Source organism: Typha latifolia, chromosome 10 (assembly GCF_019914945.1).
Source record: "Typha latifolia isolate L0001 chromosome 10, TyphaL0001v2, whole genome shotgun sequence".
Lineage (NCBI taxonomy): Eukaryota > Viridiplantae > Streptophyta > Magnoliopsida > Poales > Typhaceae > Typha > Typha latifolia.
Window position 1 is genome coordinate 2,969,290 of NC_133095.1, and position 19,642 is coordinate 2,988,931.

Here is a 19,642-nt window from a genome sequence, read left to right on the forward strand (position 1 = left end):
TAAAATTTCATTTCAACCTCCCACCTTAACCACTGCTTTTTGCGATTTTTTAATTTAGTATTTAAAATTAAGTATATATATATTATAGGTGATACATATTTTGTTCTAATATAGTACAAAATAATTTTTATATATGCGAATCATGAGATTTGATAATTTAATTATATTTAAATTTTTTTTAACGTGACATAATGCATATATGTTTTATAATTGGTATATATTTTGTTACGATGAAGTTCACATAATTTATATCTACTTAGCATACTAAAGTCCATTATTACAAATCAAACAAATAAATATAAAATATAAATTGCAATTTGGTATTATCATTGTACTACACTTTCTATTTGCATTTTTGGTCATGCTTTTCCGAGTGTTTGCGTTAAAAAGTTACTTTTGGCAGATTCAGCCCAATCAGTCGAACGAAACGCATCAATAGATGGTACTTACAATTTGCAAAACCCTGACCCTAAACCCTATTCTCCATCTCTCTCTAGCCATAGGATTGCTCTGTGGAAGGGGATGGCCCCTCCTCCGGCACCCCGAAGCCGGTGGCTGAGGAGTTTCCGGTGCGAAGACGGAGGAGACGGTGGCGCTCCAGGTGCGAGCTTTAATTTTACCGATTCCCTCTGACAGACAAAGTTGTGAATTTTATTATCCTGAGCAATTTGGCGGCATGTTGAACTTTAAATCTGCAATGTTGTAGTTGTATGCTGATTAAATAAATTTGTTCACTTGAGACTGCTGCTATTCGAAGATCGAAACTGAGTTTTATTTTGATTCTAGGACATGGTTATTTATTAGACATAGGAAATGCTAGAACATAGCTGCTATAAATATTAAATTCTTTGTTACATCAGTGCAATGTCCCTAGTGTTCTAAAGAAAGACTTGTCTTGCTAGGTATCAACAAGCATGTTAAATATCAAATATAAAAACTACTATTTTCTAACAACTTAAGCTTTTAGAGTAGCAAAATCAAGTCTACTTCTTTGGCCCATCAAAATGTGTCAGCCCTGAAGTGAGGGAGAGCAGTTGATGAGTTAACAAAGCATATTCATTTACTTAACTTCTACCTAGGTTCAACTTCTGTAACTGACAGCTCATTCAGTGATAGTGGGACAGACTTGCTTGAGGATTGGCGACACTTTTTAATGCAAAATGCAGGCATAGAAGGAGCTTTGATGGATAAATTATCACTGCTAAGCATCAAAACAACTGTCGACATGCTGGGTCTATCTGCTGGATTTTTCTGGACACACAATAATCCAATATGGATGCACGTCAACACCTCACTTCTTGGATAATTCATGCCTAAGGATGGGTCTGTTATCTCTTCCATTGTTCCATTGGTCCAATGGCCCCATACCTGCAATGATAGCATTAGTTATCTAAACTCTATTTTTTATAATCTTCATTAGGATGGTTAAATTTGAAATTATTTCACACTGCACTACTCACATAGGATAAGAGATCTTCATCCTGCTGATATTCAAAATAACCACCGTTTTTTCTTCCTGTAACAACCTCTAGAATTAGCACACCGAAGCTGAATACATCTGACTTGATTGAGAAGTGTCCAAGTGTGGAATACTCTGGTGCCATATATCCACTGCAAATATGAGAGTGAACTATATGATATGCCTAGAAACCTACTATAAAGATTAATACGGTGTCGAAGAGGGGCACTTTGTACTTACAATGTCCCAGCAACTCGTGTTGTGATGCCTTGAATTTGGTCCCCCCCAAAGAGCCTAGCTAAACCAAAATCTGAAATCTTTGGGTTCATGTCGGCGTCTAATAAAATGTTACTTGCCTTTAAATCCCTGTGTATTATTCTTAGCTGAGAATCTTCATGTAGATATAGTAGGCCTCGAGCAATGCCAACAACGATCCCGAACCTTGTCCCCCAGTCAAGCTGTTTGGATTTCTCAGGATCTATGTCATCAAATTTACAAAATTACTTCAGTAACACGTACTATAATAACTTTAAGCAGAATTAGATACAGATCTCTGACACTAGAAAAATAGCTTGTTCTAGATTCAGTATAAAGTTAAATGTGGCTAGATGAAAGCAGAGAGTGATGATTTCTGACTACAAATCTCTTAGTTTCTAGAAGAGTAAGTGTGATGTTGTTGTGAAGTAGTACCAAAAAGAATTGTGTCTAGGCTTCTGTTTGGCACATATTCGTAGACAAGCAATTTCTCCTCCAAGCAAGCACCTAAAAGCCTTACAAGATTCCTGTGCTGGAGTTTGGCAACCAAAGCAAGCTCATTTTTCAACTCTCCTATTCCTTGCCTTGAATCTCTTGATAGTCTCTTCACTGCTATCTCCTGTCCATCAGGTAGGATACCCTGTGCAATTTCAGAAGGTTAAAGAAAGGATGGAAGCATCAGAAGTTTCATATGCATGTATAATTGGTCCATGTCAACAAGAGTGGAGAGAGATAATGTAGAGTTATCTGACTTTACAGTGCAACTTCAAAAATCAAACTAACAAAAGGGCATGTCATTGAAATGGATGTCATGATACCTTATAAACTGTACCAAAGCCTCCTTGTCCAAGTTTGTTGATTTCAGAAAAATTAGCTGTTGCAGCTCGTAGTGTTGACAGACGAAGAAGCAGTGACTCAACATCTGTGATCCCTCGTTCAGTGTCATCTAGTGAAACAGCACAAATATGATTACTGCCTCCAAATAATCTATGTCATAAAAATAATAAGACCAGAAGTGAACTTTGGTTACTTACATAATAGTACTTCCTTCCATTTTGATTTCCTCCGTAAGTAGATGCAGATTGAGAGAACTAATGCTGTCGCTATGGGTACAACAATCAGAACTGTGCTTGTTACCTTCTTTTTTCCTGCATTTATAATTAAGTAATATGTCTGAAGAAAACAGATATATGATAGAAGAAGAATATGCGACACCTAAACATATACTGCCATTTCATTTTTTGTGATGTGTGCAACTCTTATCTGGAAATCGAAGCTGTTGACGCCTTAATTTATTGCATCCTTGTTTATATCAGACTTGCAGTGACATATGATGCATAAATGATTAGGTGTGACACAAGGCTCCTCTCAGAAGACTGTAATCAAAGAGCAAAATATGATATTTCTTCATTCCCTGAGGTCAGCAGTCTAAGTAAGGTATCATGTGAAGGTTGCTAATTTGTTATACGTTCCTTGGTTACATATTTAATTAAACATTTATCAATTTAGTGGTGTTTGTCTATCAAAGAATTGCGAGAACTATTATTGCGATGGCTGGTTGGTGGAACTATATTACTTAGGTGGAATACAGCATCAGGTGTTCCCACCATTTTGTGTCTTGTGGCATTCTCATTCTTTGAAGTGCATGTTGTCCCATGATATTTTGGGTGATTGCCCATCATATTGGCTGTTGTTTTGGGCCTCTGTTTTGTCAAGGTAAAATTGATCTACTCTTGGGACACAGTAAATTACCTTACATTCTAGTGATTCCTTATGTACACCGATGGATGGCTTCACCAGGCTAACTGCACTGTTTTGAATCTAGTCAAGGTAAATTGAATTTGATTAAAATTAATGATAATTAAGTTGACTTCAATTGAAACAGATAATATTTGTTGTTTTGAACCGAGTCAATATTTTGTTCTTTTAAGCTACTGGATTACTTGAGATAGTGCTGAACTCATAGTTATTATCACAGATGCCTTTACACCCAGTAACTTACCTTGTTTTGCAGCTGGAATAACTAAAGGAGGCATCACTGGAGCTGGAGCAGCTGGAGAAGGAAGTTGTACCATTGACACCCCATTGTAGAAGGAAAACACCTTATACATGATGATGCACTGGACTCCGAGGATCCGCCCACCTTGCTTCCCATCAAGCCATGTTGGCATATCTCCTATGAGCTTCTGCAAGCACTGCCTGCACTGCCACCTTGACAGGTCATGAGTGCACTGCACCAATGCATATATGGTCAGAGTATCGTCTGTAGATTTCACCTTCCCAGTGGCGAACATCCTACTGGTGTTATATGCTGCCCAATCAGCCACGGCATTCATGAGCTTATCCACCAGCTTGTCGAACAGACTGTGGTCCGTGATGTTCTGCTGGACATGCATGATCAGCTGGTTCGAGTTGTTGCTGGAGGAGCAGAAGTTGCGATTGGAGTAGCAGAGGAGGCAGTTGTCGTACCAGATGGTGGCATTCTTGCTTCCTGGGCAAAGCCGGAGGATATCCTGGGATGCGCTGCTGACGCATGAGCTGCACACAGTGGTGTTGATGTCCCCACGACAAAGGACGTGGCCCGATACTTGGTTGGCGGCGTGTCCAACGGTCGCAGCAGAGAAGCCGCTGTCGAGGGAGGTGTTGGAGGTGAGGGAGGCGAGGAGGTGATTGAGGTTGGATAAATAGGTGCTATTGGCTGTGTAGTTTTGTCTCGTGCCACAGTGTTGGCCGAGGAAATACCCAGAGGCGGGGTGAAGGTGGAGGAACAAGAGGCATGATAACACTATGGAGATCAGGGACATCATGGATATGGTGGTATAAGATGTTTGCCCTTTGGACCTATTAACATGTCCTACGATTCAAGGTGTTAGAACTATGTCGTGATGCAGAGGACTGGTCTACAAGGTGTGGTGCCGTATAAGATTGTTTGACTTAATTTCGTTTGGGGGGATAATTTTCCAAGCTGAAACCAAAGGGACGATATCAATTGTTTGATAGAAAAAGAAGCATATCATACAACGGATGAAAGGGAATGAAGTTTTCCATGTACTCTGCTTGTATCTTAGTTTTGTTGGTTCAATATGTGAACTTTTTTTTCTTCTTAATCTCACAAATTTAGAGATAAGATCAGGAATCAATTTAGAGGATATCTGAGAAACCAATGATTTCTGGGGAGAAATTAAATCCCGGTCTTGACTTTTGGCTCGACGTCCTCTTTTTCCTGTTTTCTTGTCAGTAAGTCATAACGCCTGAGTGTTCCACTTGTGGTGAGCTATGAGCAATTGAGCATGACAAATAGACATCTAGACAATTCGAAGCTAGGATTGAAGGCAAACCAAGCCAAAGAAAGGCGTTCCCTGGTCAACACTCAACTCGTAGGCCATAGCAAGGAAAACTTAATCAAATACATCTTTCTTCGACTAGTACCCTCGGTAGAGATTTACGGTTTAACTACTTTAAGAGTACGACATACATTATTTTTTATTATTTTACCTATGACTCAAAACATTTTATTACCCCAACAAAATGTATTACTGTGGGAATTTGATCATTTTTTCTACAATTCGAAAATACCACTGACTTTGACCCTTTCCTGTGGCCAGAAAATTAAAATCAATTTATATATAATGCCCAACCCCAAATTTGTTTTGATACCGTCAGACTCATACGGGCACACCAGTACCAGAATTATATCAAATTTTATTTCCAAAGAAGATATCTTGACCTTGGCATTCTTTTCTTGCAAAGCAATTCGAATTACATAGGCATTAGCATCAATTATGTCACCCTCCTTCCTTTTCCCTTTGAATATTTAACCTTCCAACAGAAGAATGGCCTTTGACACAAGTTCTCAGGGGGCACAAATATATATATATATATAGAGAGAGAGAGAGAGAGAGAGAGAGAGAAGCCATTGTAAGAACACTATGGCCACGAACCCAGGATTGAAGAGGCAAAATTTACATGGGGAGAGCTGAAGACAGAATCAGCAACCTCCCATAAGAATTAACCAGCTCTCTCTCAAGGAGATGGAGATCTTTGTATCAGCACTGCATCATCTTTGCCAGCATACTAGATCTTGGTGTGGAATTCTCTTGCAGCCAATCTCCTGGAAACAATTTGCGACGACCGTCAACCGGTAACTGCGATTACATGGCGATGGAAAGCTCCAAAAGTTCCGCATTCTCGATCTTCTCTCCCTTTGGTCTCTTCATGCCTGATATAGAGAGCTGGATCAGTTTTGTAGTAAGCAAAGGAGTTAGTTAAGGTGCTTGACTTAGACTCGTCACAAGGTACAGCACACAACGGTATACATATTGCTGAAAGATGGTCATTCAAGCTACCAAATTGTCTGTTCCAGTGCTCATTTGTATCTAAGCCGTTGCGAGTTTCACATCTGCTCTAGACTAGAGATGTTTTCATGGACTCTGCGAGCTCTCATTAAGTTACATAGAGATTACAAATGAAATGCTCCAAATAATTTTGCTCGATAGTCCGATACTCGAAGGCTTGATCCTGAGGAATTGTGCACTTATCGTCGATACCAAGATCTCGGGTCCTGACATCGGGCTTCAAAGTATAACAATTATATGTTGCTTTGCCAGGCACTGAATTGGAGATATCAGCTCCTAACCTCCAATCTCTTATCCTCTATGGAAGGCTTTCTGCACCATATCATTTCAACAACATTTTTGCATTGGTTGATGCGCATATCTGCTCGACCTATATTTTAAGTATATTACGGAAGAAATTGTATTTTTCCTATTTGGTATCGCCTTCCCGAGTTTTGTTTAAAAAGTATTATATTTGGCAGATTTAACCCAACAAGGCAACAAGTCATAAGGAAACGCATCAGTAAAGTCCTTTTTTCAATATAGAAACAGCGATATCCAAAGTTGAAATTTGGTTACTTATTGCTGTAATTAACAGCATTGTATAAAGATTAGTACAGTAGTTACTTATTGCTACCGAGCACAAAAGAAAATGCTAGAGCATAGGAGCTAAAAATGCTAAATACTTTATTCCATCAGCACAATGTCCTTAGTGTTCTAAAGAAAGGCATGTCTTGCTAGGCACCAAAAAGCACATTCTATTACTTTCCAACTTCTACCTAGGTGCAAATTCTGTAATTGACAGCCCATTCAGTGACAGTGGGATAGAATTGCTTGAGGATTGGCTGCATTTTTCAATGCAAAATGCAGGCATAGAAGGAGCTTTGATGGATAAATTATCACTGCTAAGCATCAAAACAACCGTCGACATGCTGGGTCTACCTGCTGGATTTTTCTGGACACACAGTAATCCAATATGGATGCACGTCAACACCTCACTTCTTGGATAATTCATGCCTAAGGAGGGGTCTGTTATCTCTTCCATTGTTCCATTGGTCCAATGGCCCCATACCTGCAATGATAGCATTAGTTATCTAAACTCTATTCTTTATAATCTTCATTAGGATGGTTAAATTTGAAATTATTTCTCACTGCACTACTCACATAGGATAAGAGATCTTCATCCTGCTGATATTCAAAATAACCACCGTTTTTTCTTCCTGTAACAACCTCTAGAATTAGCACACCGAAGCTGAATACATCTGACTTGATCGAGAAGTGTCCAAGTGTGGAATACTCTGGTGCCATATATCCACTGCAAATATGAGAGTGAACTATATGATATGCCTAGAAACCTACTATAAAGATTAATACGGTGTCGAAGAGGGGCACTTTGTACTTACAATGTCCCAGCAACTCGTGTTGTGATGCCTTGAATTTGGTCCCCCCCAAAGAGCCTAGCTAAACCAAAATCTGAAATCTTTGGGTTCATGTCGGCGTCTAATAAAATGTTACTTGCCTTTAAATCCCTGTGTATTATTCTTAGCTGAGAATCTTCATGTAGATATAGTAGGCCTCGAGCAATGCCAACAATGATCCTGAACCTTGTCGCCCAGTCAAGCTGTTTGGATTTCTCAGGATCTATGTTATCAAATTTACAAATTACTTCAGTAACACGTACTATGATAACTTTAAGCAGAATTAGATACAGATCTCTGACACCAGAAAAATAGCTTGTTCTAGATTCAGTATGAAGTTAAATGTGGCTAGATGAAAACAGAGAAGGAAGTGCTACCAGATTGATGATTTCTGACTACAAAACTCTTAGTTTCTAGAAGAGTAAATGTGATGTTGTTGTGAAGTAGTACCAAAAAGAATTGTGTCTAGGCTTCTGTTTGGCACATATTCGTAGACAAGCAATTTCTCCTCCAAGCAAGCACCTAAAAGCCTTACAAGATTCTTGTGCTGGAGTTTGGCAACCAAAACAAGCTCATTTTTCAGCTCTCCTATTCCTTGCCTTGAATCTCTTGATAGTCTCTTCACTGCTATCTCCTGTCCATCAGGTAGGATACCCTGTGCAATTTCAGAAGGTTAAAGAAAGGATGGAAGCATCAGAAGTTTCATATGCATGTATAATTAGTCTGTGTCAAAAAGAGTGGAGAGAGATAATGTAGAGTTATCTGACTTTGCAGTGCAACTTCAAAAATCAAACTAACAAAAGGGCATGTCATTGAAATGGATGTCATGATACCTTATAAACTGTACCAAAGCCTCCTTGTCCAAGTTTGTTGATTTCAGAAAAATTAGCTGTTGCAGCTCGTAGTGTTGACAGACGAAGAAGCAGTGACTCAACATCTGTGATCCCTCTTTCAGTGTCATCTAGTGAAACAGCACAAATATGATTACTGCCACCAAATAATCTATGTCACAGAAATAATAAGACCATAAGTGAACTTTGGTTGGTATCATTCCATTCAAATAGTTACTTACATAGTAGTACTTCCTTCCTTTTTGATCTCCTCCGTAAGTAGATGCAGATAACTGAGAGAACTAATGCTGTCGCTATGAGTACAACAATTAGAAGAACTGTGCTGGTTACCTTCTTTTTTCCTGCATTTTGATTTCAGCAATGTTATTTGTAATCCATCTGACAAATAATAGATAACAGATATATGATAGAAGAATACGTGACACGTACTTAAAACATATACTGTCATTTTTTGCAATGTGTGCGACTCTGATCTGAAAATTGAACTTATTGATTCTTAATTTATTGAATCCTTGTTTTATCTCACAGACTTGCAGTGACGTATGATGCATAACTGGATTAACAGTGAAACAAGACTCCTCTCAGAAGACTGTAATCAACGGGCAATCTATGAAATTTCTTCATTCCCGGAGGCCCGCAGTCTAAGTATCATGTGGATGTTGCTACTTAGTTATACTTTCCTTGGTAACATATTTAATCAAACATTTATCAATTTAGTGGAGGTTGGTCTATCAAAGAGTCGGAAGAGCTATTATTACATTGGCTGGTCAGTGGAACTATAATACTTCGGCGGAATACAGCATCGAGTGCTCCCACCATTTCGTGTCTTGTGGCATTCTCATTCTTTGAAGTACAAGTTGAGCTATAATGTTTTGGTTGATTGCCCATCATATTGGCTGATGTTTCAAGCCATTTGTTTTTTGCAAGGTAAAATCGATCTATTGTTGGAATACAATTACCTTAAATTCTAGTGATTCCCTGCGTACACAAACAGATCGCTTCACCTTTTCGGAATCTAATCAAGGTAAATAGAATTTGATTACAATTGATGATAATTAAGTTGATTTCAATTGAATCATTTAATATTTTGTTGTTTGGAGCCAAATCAATATTTTCTTCTTTTTCTGCACTGGGTTTCCTGAGATAATGCTGAACTCATAGTTATTATCACAATTGCCTCGATTTTCACCCAGTAACTAGATTGTTTTCACTTACCTTGTTTTGCAGATGGAATAACTAAAGGAGGCATCAATGGAGCCGGAGCAGCCGAAGGAAGTTGTATCATCGGCGCTCCGTTGTAGAAGGAATACGTCTTGTACATGGTGATGCACCGGACTCCTAGAATCCACCCTTCTGGCTTTCCATCAAGCCACGTTGGCTTCTCTTTTATGAGCTCCTGCAAGCACTGCCTGCACTGCCTCCTTGACAGGTCAGGAGTGCACTGTGCCAACGCATATATGTTCGAAGTGTTGTCTGTAGAATCCACCTGCCCGGTGGCGAATAATCTACTGGTGTTATATGCCGCCCCGTCAGCCACGGCGTTCATGAGCTTATCCACCTGCTTGTCGAACAGACTGTGGTTCGTGATGTTCTGCGGAACATACATGACCAGCTCGTGCGTGTTGTTGCTTGAGGAGAGGAAGTTGTTGTCAGAATAACAGAGGAGGCAGTATTCGTACCAGATGACGGCGTCTTTACTTCTCGGGCATAGCTCGAGAATATCATCGGAGGCATTGCGGAGGCATGAACTACACGCAGGGGCACTGACGTCCCTGCGGCAAAGGACGAGGCCCGATACTTGGTCAGGGTTGCGACCGACGGTCGCGGTGAAGAAGCCGCCGTTGAGGGAGGCATTTTGGGTGAGGTAGTCGAGGAGGTGCTCGAGGTTGCGAAAATAGTCGCTGTTGACTGTGTAGTTTCTTCTCGTGTTGCAAGTTTGGCAGAGGGGTTCGTCGGCGGCGAAAAAAGGACCGAGGAATAAGCAGGATAACAGTATGGAGGTCAGGGAACTCATGGATGTGGTAGAATAAAGTATTGTTTGATTCTCGACCTATTACTATGTCTCCTATGATTCAAGGTGGTGGTGGTGGAACTATGTCGTGATGCAGAGGAGGGGAATGCAAGATGTTGTGGTGTCTAAGATTTTTTCGTTAAAATTGTTGACTTGAATATTGTCGGGTTTGGGGTGGGGGATAATTTTCCGAGGAAGAAAGGAACCAAAAGGTTGATATCAAAGAAGAAGCATGTCATAGACGGAAGAACAAATCAAGTGTAGGTTAAATTTACCTGGGAAGAAATATTATCCAAAATTTGCATTATCGAATCAAACTTCAGAAAGGGAACTAAGTTTTCCATGTATCTTTATTTTATTGGTCCAAAAATGAAGTGAAATATCTGAATTGTTTTTCTTAACCTGACAAACGAAATCTTGGTCTTGGGTTTTAATGAAGTGGACGTCCTTTATTTCCTCCTTTGCCGTGCAAAGTCATCAGTCATCACGCACATATGGTGAGAAGTCATTGGCTGAAGTATGAAATATGAACAGGAGTCTCTTTTCGTCCTCAGGTATATCTATCGAGTTCGGGATCAATCAAGCTCTCGTCAAAAATGAGTAGAATTAAGATTGATCTTTAGAATAAGCTCAAAATTAATTTCAAATCAAACTGAATAAGACTCAGAAATAATAATTTAATATTATTATATTAGTTTCTATATCTTGAATCAGACCTTACTTCAAAAGCTTAATCATATAATTAGACTTGAAATTAGCTATGTGCAAGAAAAAACTAATCAAAAAACATTTTCTCTTCGAATTATGATTTAAAAGAGTACAGCATAAATTCTTATTATCTCGCAATAAAATTCTTACTGCACTTAAATATCAGACAACAATTTGAAGTAAATATTGCTGATTAATTCGGTTAGAACAGTCTTCCTGTAAACATTGAGAATAAAATGAATGGTTTTCTAAAATTTTACAAAAAAAATTAGCTAAGTTTGTTTGTAAAACTGAGGCAAATGCACAAGGAAAACGGCACTTCCCCTTTTATAAAGTGTTATCTTGGAAGGTAACTCTAGTTTCCACTGCTATTAGCTCTTATCTATCAACTCTATCATATTATCATAACACAAGCTCTCTTATACATAGCTTCTCACTTAACTCAAACGAGTAACTGGCTCCATAAGTCTATTGAGCCCATCCAAATAAGTACATGATTTGATGATTATGTGAGTTTGATACTACAAACCCAACAACAACTTTGACCTTTATCTGTTGCCAGAAAATTAAATCAATTGAATAGAATGGCCATCACTCCAATTTTATTATTTTGCACCCGATATTTGTTTTGTGTACCATCCAACGTATGCGTGCGTACCACTACAAGAATTTTTATCAAATTTTTCTTTCCAACGAAGAGAACCTTGACCTTTGTATTCTTCTCTTGCAGACTAATTCATATTGCATAGATTATAAATTTGCATATATACCCTATTTTTTTAATAAAATTATAATTTATATTTTTTATTTTTTATTATTTATAAATTATGTTAATATTCTGAATTAGATTTGAACTAACACTGTAAGAATATTCTATTAAATATAAATATTTTATTTTTAAAATAACTAAAATATCTTTAGTATGACTTAGTTGAAGGTATATTTGTAATTTTTTTAGTATAGTTAACTTAACTCAAATACTTAATTAAGTTTAATCAACACATCTAACAGTAAAATATTTTTTTATACATATTTACTAAATTATAAAATTTAATTTATAAATAGTAAAAATTTATAGTGTAAACTATAATTTTGTTATAAAATAGGATATCATATCCAAATTTTCCAAACATCAATTATGTCACCCACCTTCCTTTTCTCTTTTAATATTGAATCTTTCAAAGGAAGAATGGCAGGGTTTAGCGTCGATTTTGTGTCATCCCCTCTTCCCTTTTCTCTTTTAATATTGAATCTTCCAAAGGAAGAATGGCCTGCCAACAACTGTTTGACAAAAGTCCTCAAAGAGGACAAGTACATATTGAGAAGCCATCCAATGGTATGTATGAACACCATGGCCACCAGCCCAGGATTGAAGAGGCAAAACATGGGGAGAGCTCAAGACAGAATCAGCAGCCTCCCTGATGATATCCTTCATTCCATCCTTTCTATGGTGCCTCTCAAGTCAGCCATAAGAACCAGCGCTCTCTCGAGGAGATGGAGATCTTTGTATGAGCACTGCATCATCTTTGCCACCGTACTAGATTTTGGTGAGGAATTCTCTTGCAGCCAATCTCCGGAACAATTTGCAACGACCGTCAACCGGTATCTGCCACTGCATGGCGATGGAAAGCTCGAGAAGTTCCGCATTCTCTTCTCTCCCTTTGATCTCTTCATGCCAGACATAGAGAGCTGGATCAGTTTTGCAGTAAGCAAAGGAGTTAAGGTGCTTGACTTAGACTTGTCACAAGGTATAACACACAACGGTATATATATTGATGAAAGATGGCCATTCAAGCTACCAAATTGTCTGTTCCAGTGCAATTCCTTGACTCATTTGTATCTAAGCCGTTGCGAGTTCACTGGCCCTATAGATTTGAGATGTTTTCAAGGACTCCGCGAGCTCTCTCTGAGTTACATAGAGTTTACAGATGAAATGCTCCAAATAATTTTGCTCAATAGTCCGTTCCTCGAAAGCTTGATCCTGAGGAATTGTGCACTTCTCGTCGATATCAAGATCTCGGGCCCTGACATCCGACTTAGAAGCTTGACATTGGTAGGTTGTTTGCCAAGCACTGAATTGGAGATATCAGCTCCTAACCTCCAATCTCTTATCCTCTATGGAAGGCTTTCTGCACCATATCATTTCAACAACATTTCTGCATTGGTTGATGCGCATATCTGCTCGACAATTCGAGTAACTGACAACGACTATGTTACGTTGTTAACTGACCTTGCACACGTTAAGATCCTGACTCTTAGCAGTGCTGCTCTCATGGTACTTCTCGTGCTCAATGTCTTCCTAAGTGTTATTTCTTCTTTTTTTCTCTCTCTCAATCAGTTTTAAGATCTGTCAATTGATGTAGCAATTCATAATCCATTTAGGATCTAGCTTTAGCTACAGAATACGACGACGATGAGTATTTCCCGATCCAGTTGCAAAACCTACAAGAGCTACAGCTTGCAATGGATTCGATAAGTGAAGAACATCTGACATGCATCTTTGCCTTCTTTGAGCATTGTCCGTCTCCATTTCTTGAGAAGCTTTTCATTCAAGTATGTTCATGTTCTATTTGCTTTCAATTTCTTCTATTTCTATGAATATTCTAACACAATCATGCTGAACCTTGCAGCTTATGGTTGACATGGAAGATCCAATCGGTGTTGCAGATACGGTGACGATTACAAAAATTGCACCTGACGTTGCCTTCAGCCATCTCAAGCTGATCAAAATTAGCAACTTTCGAGGGTCCATTACTGAGCTGCGATTGGTGAAGTTCCTCCTAGGGAATGCTATTGTCTTAGAATCTCTTGTTCTAGTTGCTTCTCAAGCTTCTGATCATACCAAAAGATGTGATGACAGCTTAGCTATGAGAATTCTTCGAGGGCAGTTGTCACTGATACCCAAGGCATCAGCTGAAGCATGCATTGTGTTGCATGAATTTTTTGAAGATGATTGTAATTTGAATCCAACACACAGGATTGTATGTAGAGAAAATGGTGTTCAAACATTTGATTGGGCATAAAAAAAAATTTCCTTTTTTTTTCCTCTTCTTTTGCATATGTATATTCCTGTACTTATTTTCAGAGGGCTAGTTTCACGACCAATGGTACAAGAAAGTTCTTATTGGATTTCTTCAATTTCCTGCAATCTACGCATGGTTACTACCAAACCTAAATAAACTGCAAGACATTCTTCAGAAAATCTATTCAAGCACGGCAGTAGGAAGTCCAGTTGTTGATTTAGCAATCAAGCAGCAACCAACTATACTAACAAGCACTTCAATCATTTTCATTATTGCATTATAGATGATTCTTGGAGATATAATCAACAAATTTGTTATTTATAAATGCTTCCAGATGGAGCACCTGAACTATGCAATATTGGAAGCTCTCACTTCACAATTGAACCCACCTCTTACACTTCCATCATTTGTGCCAATGTAAGTAAACAAGTGGTCAACACCTCCTGAGAATGGATGCTAACACATGAGGAATATCATCATTGTTTATGAAACATCTGCTATGAGTACCTGTAAGCACGTAAAAAAAAATCTCAAGATTCTGTACAGGGAAAGAAGTCCACAATATACAGAGAGTGCAACTGCTACAACAAACATATCAGTAGTCAATCTAGGAGAATAAAGACTCCAAGACGGGACTAATTCCACTATGCAGAGCGAGATGAGTGGAATTTGCCAGGAAAGTTCTTCAAGGACCAATTATTCACAAATCTAATTGCCGCCAGTGTGGGATAAGTGAACTGCTGCAATTAGTAAAGCAGGACACTACACTGATGAGCATGTAAATTCTTTGTGCATTATATAACAAACTCAAAACCATAAATTAGACATCATCAGCAGCAGCAACATATTATGGTTGGACAACTGAGTTTTCTTCAAAAGGTTACCTAAATCATCATCATTATCATGTCCGGAAGTGGGTCTCCATCTCTGTCTTCTCTGTTATTTACAAACCTTATCTGGAATCCACCTTCATGCCCTCACAATATCTACAAAGTCGAGTTGGCTTTCAAGTTTCAAGTTCTAGCATGTGGGTTGGCTGTCCCTTTACTTATAGCACCTTCGTAAATGCCTGTTGGGTAAGAAACCCAACTATTTTCGTCAATTACATTAGATCGATCAGCGACAGCAGCACTTCCACACATGCACTCTGAAGAACTGCAACTGCTTCTGCATGAAGGTCTCCCATCTTCTGTTAGTCCAGACTTTTGGCACAAAGGTTGTCCTTTTATGTTAATATCAAGAGTACTTACACTGTGAAAAATAGAAGATTATTTAGTAGCAACACCATCCAATCATGGATATTAGATAGGAAAGAAGAAACACCAAACAAACCAACATTCTAACCAAAAGGAGAGGAAACAATGGCATGAATTTTTAATATGGCATCCCGGAACATGCATAGATTGAGGAGAGAAAGATTTCATACAATCCAAAGCGCACCTCACTTGTTGAGATCTGGATCTTCGATAACAATCAAAAACTGGTCTGAGATCTTTTGACCTTGCTGCAATTGTCCGAGTAGGGATCCTTTCTATTTCAATTTCCCTGCCAACTGCACTACTATTGTCAACTTCCATCTTTTCATCCATCATCACTTGAAAGCATATCTGCTAAGAAAGTAACATGGTGAGCTACCTTAAATTAGGGTACAAAAATTATCACTACAAGGCATGAGCAGACCATAAAAGTACCCCATATTTTGACCATAGTGGAACCTGGACTGCATGCATCTGCAACTCCATCTCAGATATGTACAAGTGATTATTCTCTGCAGCACTAATCTTCAGTTTTGAGTCGCAACCACTATTAACATGACTGAGATTAGTTCCCTTATTAACCCCTTTCTGGAAGACATTAATGTTTTCTCCATTCCCTTGATCACCATATATATCAACACTATCCCCACTATCTCTTCTGTTTCTCTTGTGACATATATCCCATTTCTGAAGTGCTCTAACAACAAAGGTTGTATCAGTTTCTTTCGATGATCCATGAGAACCAGCACTAAACCCAGAAATATCCATGCCAGAATCTTGCACTTGTGGGTGATGCAAGACATACTGAATAACACAGCCAGAAGGGGAGAACACAAGTAAGTAGTATTTTCTCCACATTGAGCAATTGTTGGGATAGCCCTCAGAGTTGTGGAAGGCTGATGCAATAGCCCCCGAAATTGGACTGACCACACCTGTAGCAAATGCTGCAGCACCACGGACAGCGCTTTTCAACCCGTTACTCCCATTTCTTATTCTGCTTGCCACAGACAGTGTGACTGGAGCACCAGATGTGGAAAGGCTGTCCTCATGGAGCTTTAAAGAGGATGATGTCTGAGAGCAAGGGAAAACTGTCTTAGAAGTCGGATGCATCATATAGTTGTTATTTGCACAGTTGTTCTCACTGATCTGATAATTTGCACTTGCTTCAAAAGGAGATAGTGAGAATAAGTGACTAGTTCCCCTTGAGGAACTAATCATTACCCATTGACTATCATCACTAAAACTGATGTCTTTTATAATCTGGTATACATGAAAGGAAACGGTTTTAGAAATAAGAAAGTATAGTCTAAGAGCGAAGACAATCAATTTGTAGGCATATCTACCGCATTTGTGATGCCACGTTGCAACCTGTATAGATGTACATACGTCCCATTAACATCAGATCGTTGTGAGCTTCCTTGTAAAGAAGGCATAATACAGAATATGTTGATGTCACGACCATGAATAGAAGCAGTAACTAGTAAAGTCCCACTAGGATCAAAGCATAATGCAGAGATAGAACTAGTATGTGCCCTAAATTGAACGACAACTGACTTAGAAACAATATCTCGAACTATGACCTGCATATGTAAAAAATGGCAATTATCATAATGGAATGACAAATATTAAGCACATCAAAGAATATCTTAGAAAAGTATGATATCTCGAATTTATACCATCCCAGCATTTTCATCATCAGATGTATGCTCATTCATAGTACCATTATCTTTGGTGCTAGAGTTGCCTATCTTTATAGAACGATTGTCATTAGGCAGAAGATCTGAGCAATACTTTGACAGCTTCTTATATCCTATATCTGCAATTGTAACTATACCAGCAGCTAGTTGCTTGCTTGATTCTTTTGCATAGAGTGCCACCAGACTTCCATCTGGAGGAGGTAATGACACACTTGTAGGACTTAAAAGTTGAGAGTTGACACGACCAGAATCTGAGATTGCCACAGGACTTCCACTATAGGCTAACCATCTAGATCCCACTGCAAGTGGTCCATAACCTGTAACCCCTGATCCAGGAATTGCTGAAACTATAGGATTTGTAAGAATAGTATATTCTCTCTCCAGCGTCACAGAGTTAAAACAATGTATCTGCAACATAGTTCCCTTTCATCTTAGTTCTAAGCTTCGAAATGCCATACTTGGATAATTGGACAAACATACATACCTGGGAAGCTTGAGATATAGCAACTACCCGAGAACTGCACCTTATCGAATAAACAGCTGATCTGAATTTCAAGACGTGCACATAATCATGAGCTCCTAAGGAATAAAAATGGACAAATGCAGGAAACAAGTTTTCACTTTCCAGATTTTGGTAATCATTGGTAGTTTCATTGCAAGGACCACTAAGAATCTCAGAATTGTTTCTACTACCACTGAAAGACCCATCACGAGAAATTATTAGCAATGGCTGAACATCAGAAAACCTATCCTCACATATCTTAGATGTGAGTGGTTTCTTTTGCATCTGCATGAATGATACAGGACCATCATGCTTGGATACTAGTTGCCGCACATCATCAGCATGTTCAACATCCCAAACCTGGAAGCCCAACCTAAAAGCCAGCAGCAGAACTTGGCGAAGCACTTGACCCTCACATTCCAATTTGTCAAACCCAGCCCAATACACCTTTTAACCAACACCAAAACTATGAACAAATGTGAGTCAACTAACAGCAAACACTTCCAATTGCTACAAAATAGATGCAAGACATAAATTGAATCACTTGCAAAAACTATTGCAGTATATATATTGAGTAGTGAGCACTAAATCAACACTTTATGTTAACCAATTATATCAGAAAAGTACATCAAGAAATTCAAAAACCAAAGAGACAAGACATTCTTGCAACTAATAAATTCCTGATAATTAAACTGACTAGCTACAACAAGTTGCACCCAAAGCATAACAAATCAAGGCAGCTAGGCACTGCCTGACATCATTTGGTTACTTAAAACACTAAAACGTTCAACTCTCAACGAGAGAAATGGTTTCCGATTTCATGCATAAAGCCTCATGAAATGAGGCAAAATTTTTATTGATTACAAGACTCTGTATATTAATCGCCACATACACCAGAAGAGACAGTTGTCTCATGCAGATAGTCTTATAATACAATCACAACCTAATTCCTAGTTCAAAAATATATACAGAACAAACATATGAATTTGACTAATTTCAGCTCAGCAAATCAAAACGGCTCGAACTCGAACAAAACAAGAAGATGAAATCAACTTCCGATACCTGATCACGGCCAGCATCATCGTTGGAGATCGAGGACACGAGAGACGCCCCAGCCGAACGTAAGGTGGACGCAGCGGTCGACGCGCCCGAAGACATGATCCTCATATAATTCGACAGGGAGCGGACAGAGAAGAGCCCATTCTTGCTCTGGCCATCTCTCTTCGGGGCATCGTTCCTCATCCTATATTTCCCCCAAAACCTTCCAAGTTTCCAAAAGAGAAGAGCCCAAGTAAAATACTTGCGATCATAACCCCAGGCTGCTTTTTTTTTGGTTCCTTTTCTTCCCAAGAAGAAACAGCCGAAACACTTTAGGTTACCAGCATCTCCATTTCCATCTCCATCTCCATCTCCATCTCCAACAAGAATCCCCCAAAAACCTACACAAAGTCCGTATCAAAATCAAAGTTTTCTCTCTTGGTTCGGTTCAGGATAGAGAAAAACGAACTGGGTAGCTTAAAAATCGCAACTTTTTAGGAGGCATGCAGTCGCCGTAGAATTAGGTGAATTGGGGGGGAAAAGAAAGCGTCTTTTTTTCTCCTTTATGCGAGAAGGAAGAGGGAGATAGGCGAAGACGCTTGTGATCGGATATTGGAATAGACTCGCCGTCTACGTCTCTCTCTTCTCGTCCGTTGTAGCTTGATTTAAGTCTGCTTCTTTATTCCGCCTTTTTTATCTTTGGAGTTTATTCTCTTCTATGAACTCTTCATCCACCGATAGCGTGGCATACATTAGTCGGATGGCATTCTTTTAATCTCTTTCCTTATCTTTAAGTAGTTTGCATTGATATCGTATAGAATTATGGGCAAAGATTCTATCCAGATCCAGAAACACCTCCGGATAATGATTGTAAATTTCATAAATCTTTCTATTGGATACGGATATCACGGACTCTATAAAGCATTGCGCTCGAGCCAAATTAGGATCCTGGGAGAGATGACTCCTTGCCATCATTCAAATTTTACAACTCTTTGTATTTTTTTTTTTTAAATACAATCGAAACAGTTAGATGCTGAACCAGAGATTTACCTATGTTGTAAAATTTGTAATAAAATTTGTAAAACAGTTA

General features: G+C 38.8%; 4 protein-coding genes and 1 long non-coding RNA gene across 16 annotated transcripts; 2 read left to right on the forward strand and 3 right to left on the reverse strand.

The window, feature by feature from the left end:
- Window positions 1-814: 814 nt before the first annotated feature.
- Window positions 815-4,521, reverse strand: LOC140796302 (cysteine-rich receptor-like protein kinase 6). 2 transcript variants are annotated; one of them, XM_073149276.1, is made up of 8 exons: window positions 3,991-4,129; window positions 3,717-3,913; window positions 2,749-2,862; window positions 2,533-2,660; window positions 2,150-2,354; window positions 1,700-1,937; window positions 1,461-1,611; window positions 815-1,368 (listed from the first exon to the last, which is right to left on the reverse strand). In XM_073149276.1, the coding sequence occupies exons 1-8, from the start codon at window positions 4,044-4,046 to the stop codon at window positions 1,072-1,074; spliced, it is 1,386 nt and encodes a 461-aa protein (XP_073005377.1). In that variant the 5' UTR covers window positions 4,047-4,129; the 3' UTR covers window positions 815-1,071. The 2 variants fall into 2 exon arrangements, with proteins under 2 accessions (XP_073005377.1, XP_073005376.1); XM_073149275.1 differs by having other exon boundaries at window positions 3,717-4,521.
- Window positions 2,633-4,874, forward strand: LOC140796315 (uncharacterized). Its single transcript, XR_012110440.1, has 2 exons — window positions 2,633-3,151; window positions 3,729-4,874. It is a non-coding gene; the product is annotated as an uncharacterized lncRNA (long non-coding RNA).
- Window positions 4,875-6,713: 1,839 nt separating this feature from the next.
- Window positions 6,714-10,623, reverse strand: LOC140796304 (cysteine-rich receptor-like protein kinase 6). 3 transcript variants are annotated; one of them, XM_073149279.1, is made up of 8 exons: window positions 9,997-10,134; window positions 9,533-9,908; window positions 8,539-8,658; window positions 8,300-8,427; window positions 7,917-8,121; window positions 7,452-7,689; window positions 7,213-7,363; window positions 6,714-7,120 (listed from the first exon to the last, which is right to left on the reverse strand). In XM_073149279.1, exons 2-8 carry the CDS (start codon window positions 9,861-9,863, stop codon window positions 6,824-6,826), a joined length of 1,470 nt encoding a protein of 489 aa, XP_073005380.1. In that variant the 5' UTR covers window positions 9,864-9,908; window positions 9,997-10,134; the 3' UTR covers window positions 6,714-6,823. The 3 variants fall into 3 exon arrangements, with proteins under 3 accessions (XP_073005380.1, XP_073005378.1, XP_073005379.1); XM_073149277.1 differs by having other exon boundaries at window positions 9,533-10,620; XM_073149278.1 differs by having other exon boundaries at window positions 6,898-7,120; window positions 7,209-7,363; window positions 9,533-10,623.
- Window positions 10,624-12,255: 1,632 nt separating this feature from the next.
- Window positions 12,256-14,081, forward strand: LOC140796306 (F-box protein At4g09920-like). The gene is made up of 3 exons (XM_073149282.1): window positions 12,256-13,311; window positions 13,419-13,589; window positions 13,667-14,081. Exons 1-3 carry the CDS (start codon window positions 12,370-12,372, stop codon window positions 14,057-14,059), a joined length of 1,506 nt encoding a protein of 501 aa, XP_073005383.1. The 5' UTR covers window positions 12,256-12,369; the 3' UTR covers window positions 14,060-14,081.
- Window positions 14,082-14,314: 233 nt separating this feature from the next.
- LOC140796300 (autophagy-related protein 18f-like) lies at window positions 14,315-19,312 on the reverse strand. 9 transcript variants are annotated; one of them, XR_012110434.1, is made up of 9 exons: window positions 19,044-19,312; window positions 18,577-18,953; window positions 17,497-17,961; window positions 16,992-17,420; window positions 16,659-16,895; window positions 15,751-16,575; window positions 15,500-15,669; window positions 14,944-15,310; window positions 14,315-14,566 (listed from the first exon to the last, which is right to left on the reverse strand). XR_012110434.1 is itself a non-coding variant. In XM_073149272.1 (7 exons), exons 1-7 carry the CDS (start codon window positions 18,754-18,756, stop codon window positions 15,306-15,308), a joined length of 2,325 nt encoding a protein of 774 aa, XP_073005373.1. In that variant the 5' UTR covers window positions 18,757-19,312; the 3' UTR covers window positions 14,578-15,305. The 9 variants fall into 9 exon arrangements, 3 of the variants coding, with proteins under 3 accessions (XP_073005373.1, XP_073005371.1, XP_073005372.1); XR_012110436.1 differs by having other exon boundaries at window positions 15,486-15,669; window positions 18,577-19,312; XR_012110439.1 differs by having other exon boundaries at window positions 15,500-15,666; window positions 15,740-16,575; window positions 18,577-19,311.
- Window positions 19,313-19,642: the final 330 nt, after the last annotated feature.

Excerpts from the sequence above, each read along its gene's own strand:
- LOC140796302 (XM_073149275.1), bottom strand. The coding sequence starts at position 4,521 with ATGATGTCCCTGATCTCCATAGTGTTATCATGCCTCTTGTTCCTCCAC. Across the intron at positions 2,863-3,716 it reads TATTCCAGCTGCAAAACAAG|GAAAAAAGAAGGTAACAAGC; the intron begins GTAAGTTACTGG and ends TTATAAATGCAG. Across the intron at positions 2,661-2,748 it reads ATGGAAGGAAGTACTATTAT|ATGACACTGAACGAGGGATC; the intron begins GTAAGTAACCAA and ends CTGTTTCACTAG.
- LOC140796300 (XM_073149270.1), bottom strand. The coding sequence starts at position 18,756 with ATGAGGAACGATGCCCCGAAGAGAGATGGCCAGAGCAAGAATGGGCTC. Across the intron at positions 15,670-15,750 it reads CACTATGGTCAAAATATGGG|CAGATATGCTTTCAAGTGAT; the intron begins GTACTTTTATGG and ends TTACTTTCTTAG. Across the intron at positions 15,311-15,499 it reads TCCAGATCTCAACAAGTGAG|TGTAAGTACTCTTGATATTA; the intron begins GTGCGCTTTGGA and ends TATTTTTCACAG.
- LOC140796304 (XM_073149277.1), bottom strand. The coding sequence starts at position 10,331 with ATGAGTTCCCTGACCTCCATACTGTTATCCTGCTTATTCCTCGGTCCT. Across the intron at positions 8,428-8,538 it reads AAGGAAGGAAGTACTACTAT|ATGACACTGAAAGAGGGATC; the intron begins GTAAGTAACTAT and ends CTGTTTCACTAG. Across the intron at positions 7,364-7,451 it reads ACACGAGTTGCTGGGACATT|TGGATATATGGCACCAGAGT; the intron begins GTAAGTACAAAG and ends TCATATTTGCAG.
- LOC140796306 (XM_073149282.1), top strand. The coding sequence starts at position 12,370 with ATGGTATGTATGAACACCATGGCCACCAGCCCAGGATTGAAGAGGCAA. Across the intron at positions 13,312-13,418 it reads TTAGCAGTGCTGCTCTCATG|GATCTAGCTTTAGCTACAGA; the intron begins GTACTTCTCGTG and ends TAATCCATTTAG. Across the intron at positions 13,590-13,666 it reads TTGAGAAGCTTTTCATTCAA|CTTATGGTTGACATGGAAGA; the intron begins GTATGTTCATGT and ends TGAACCTTGCAG.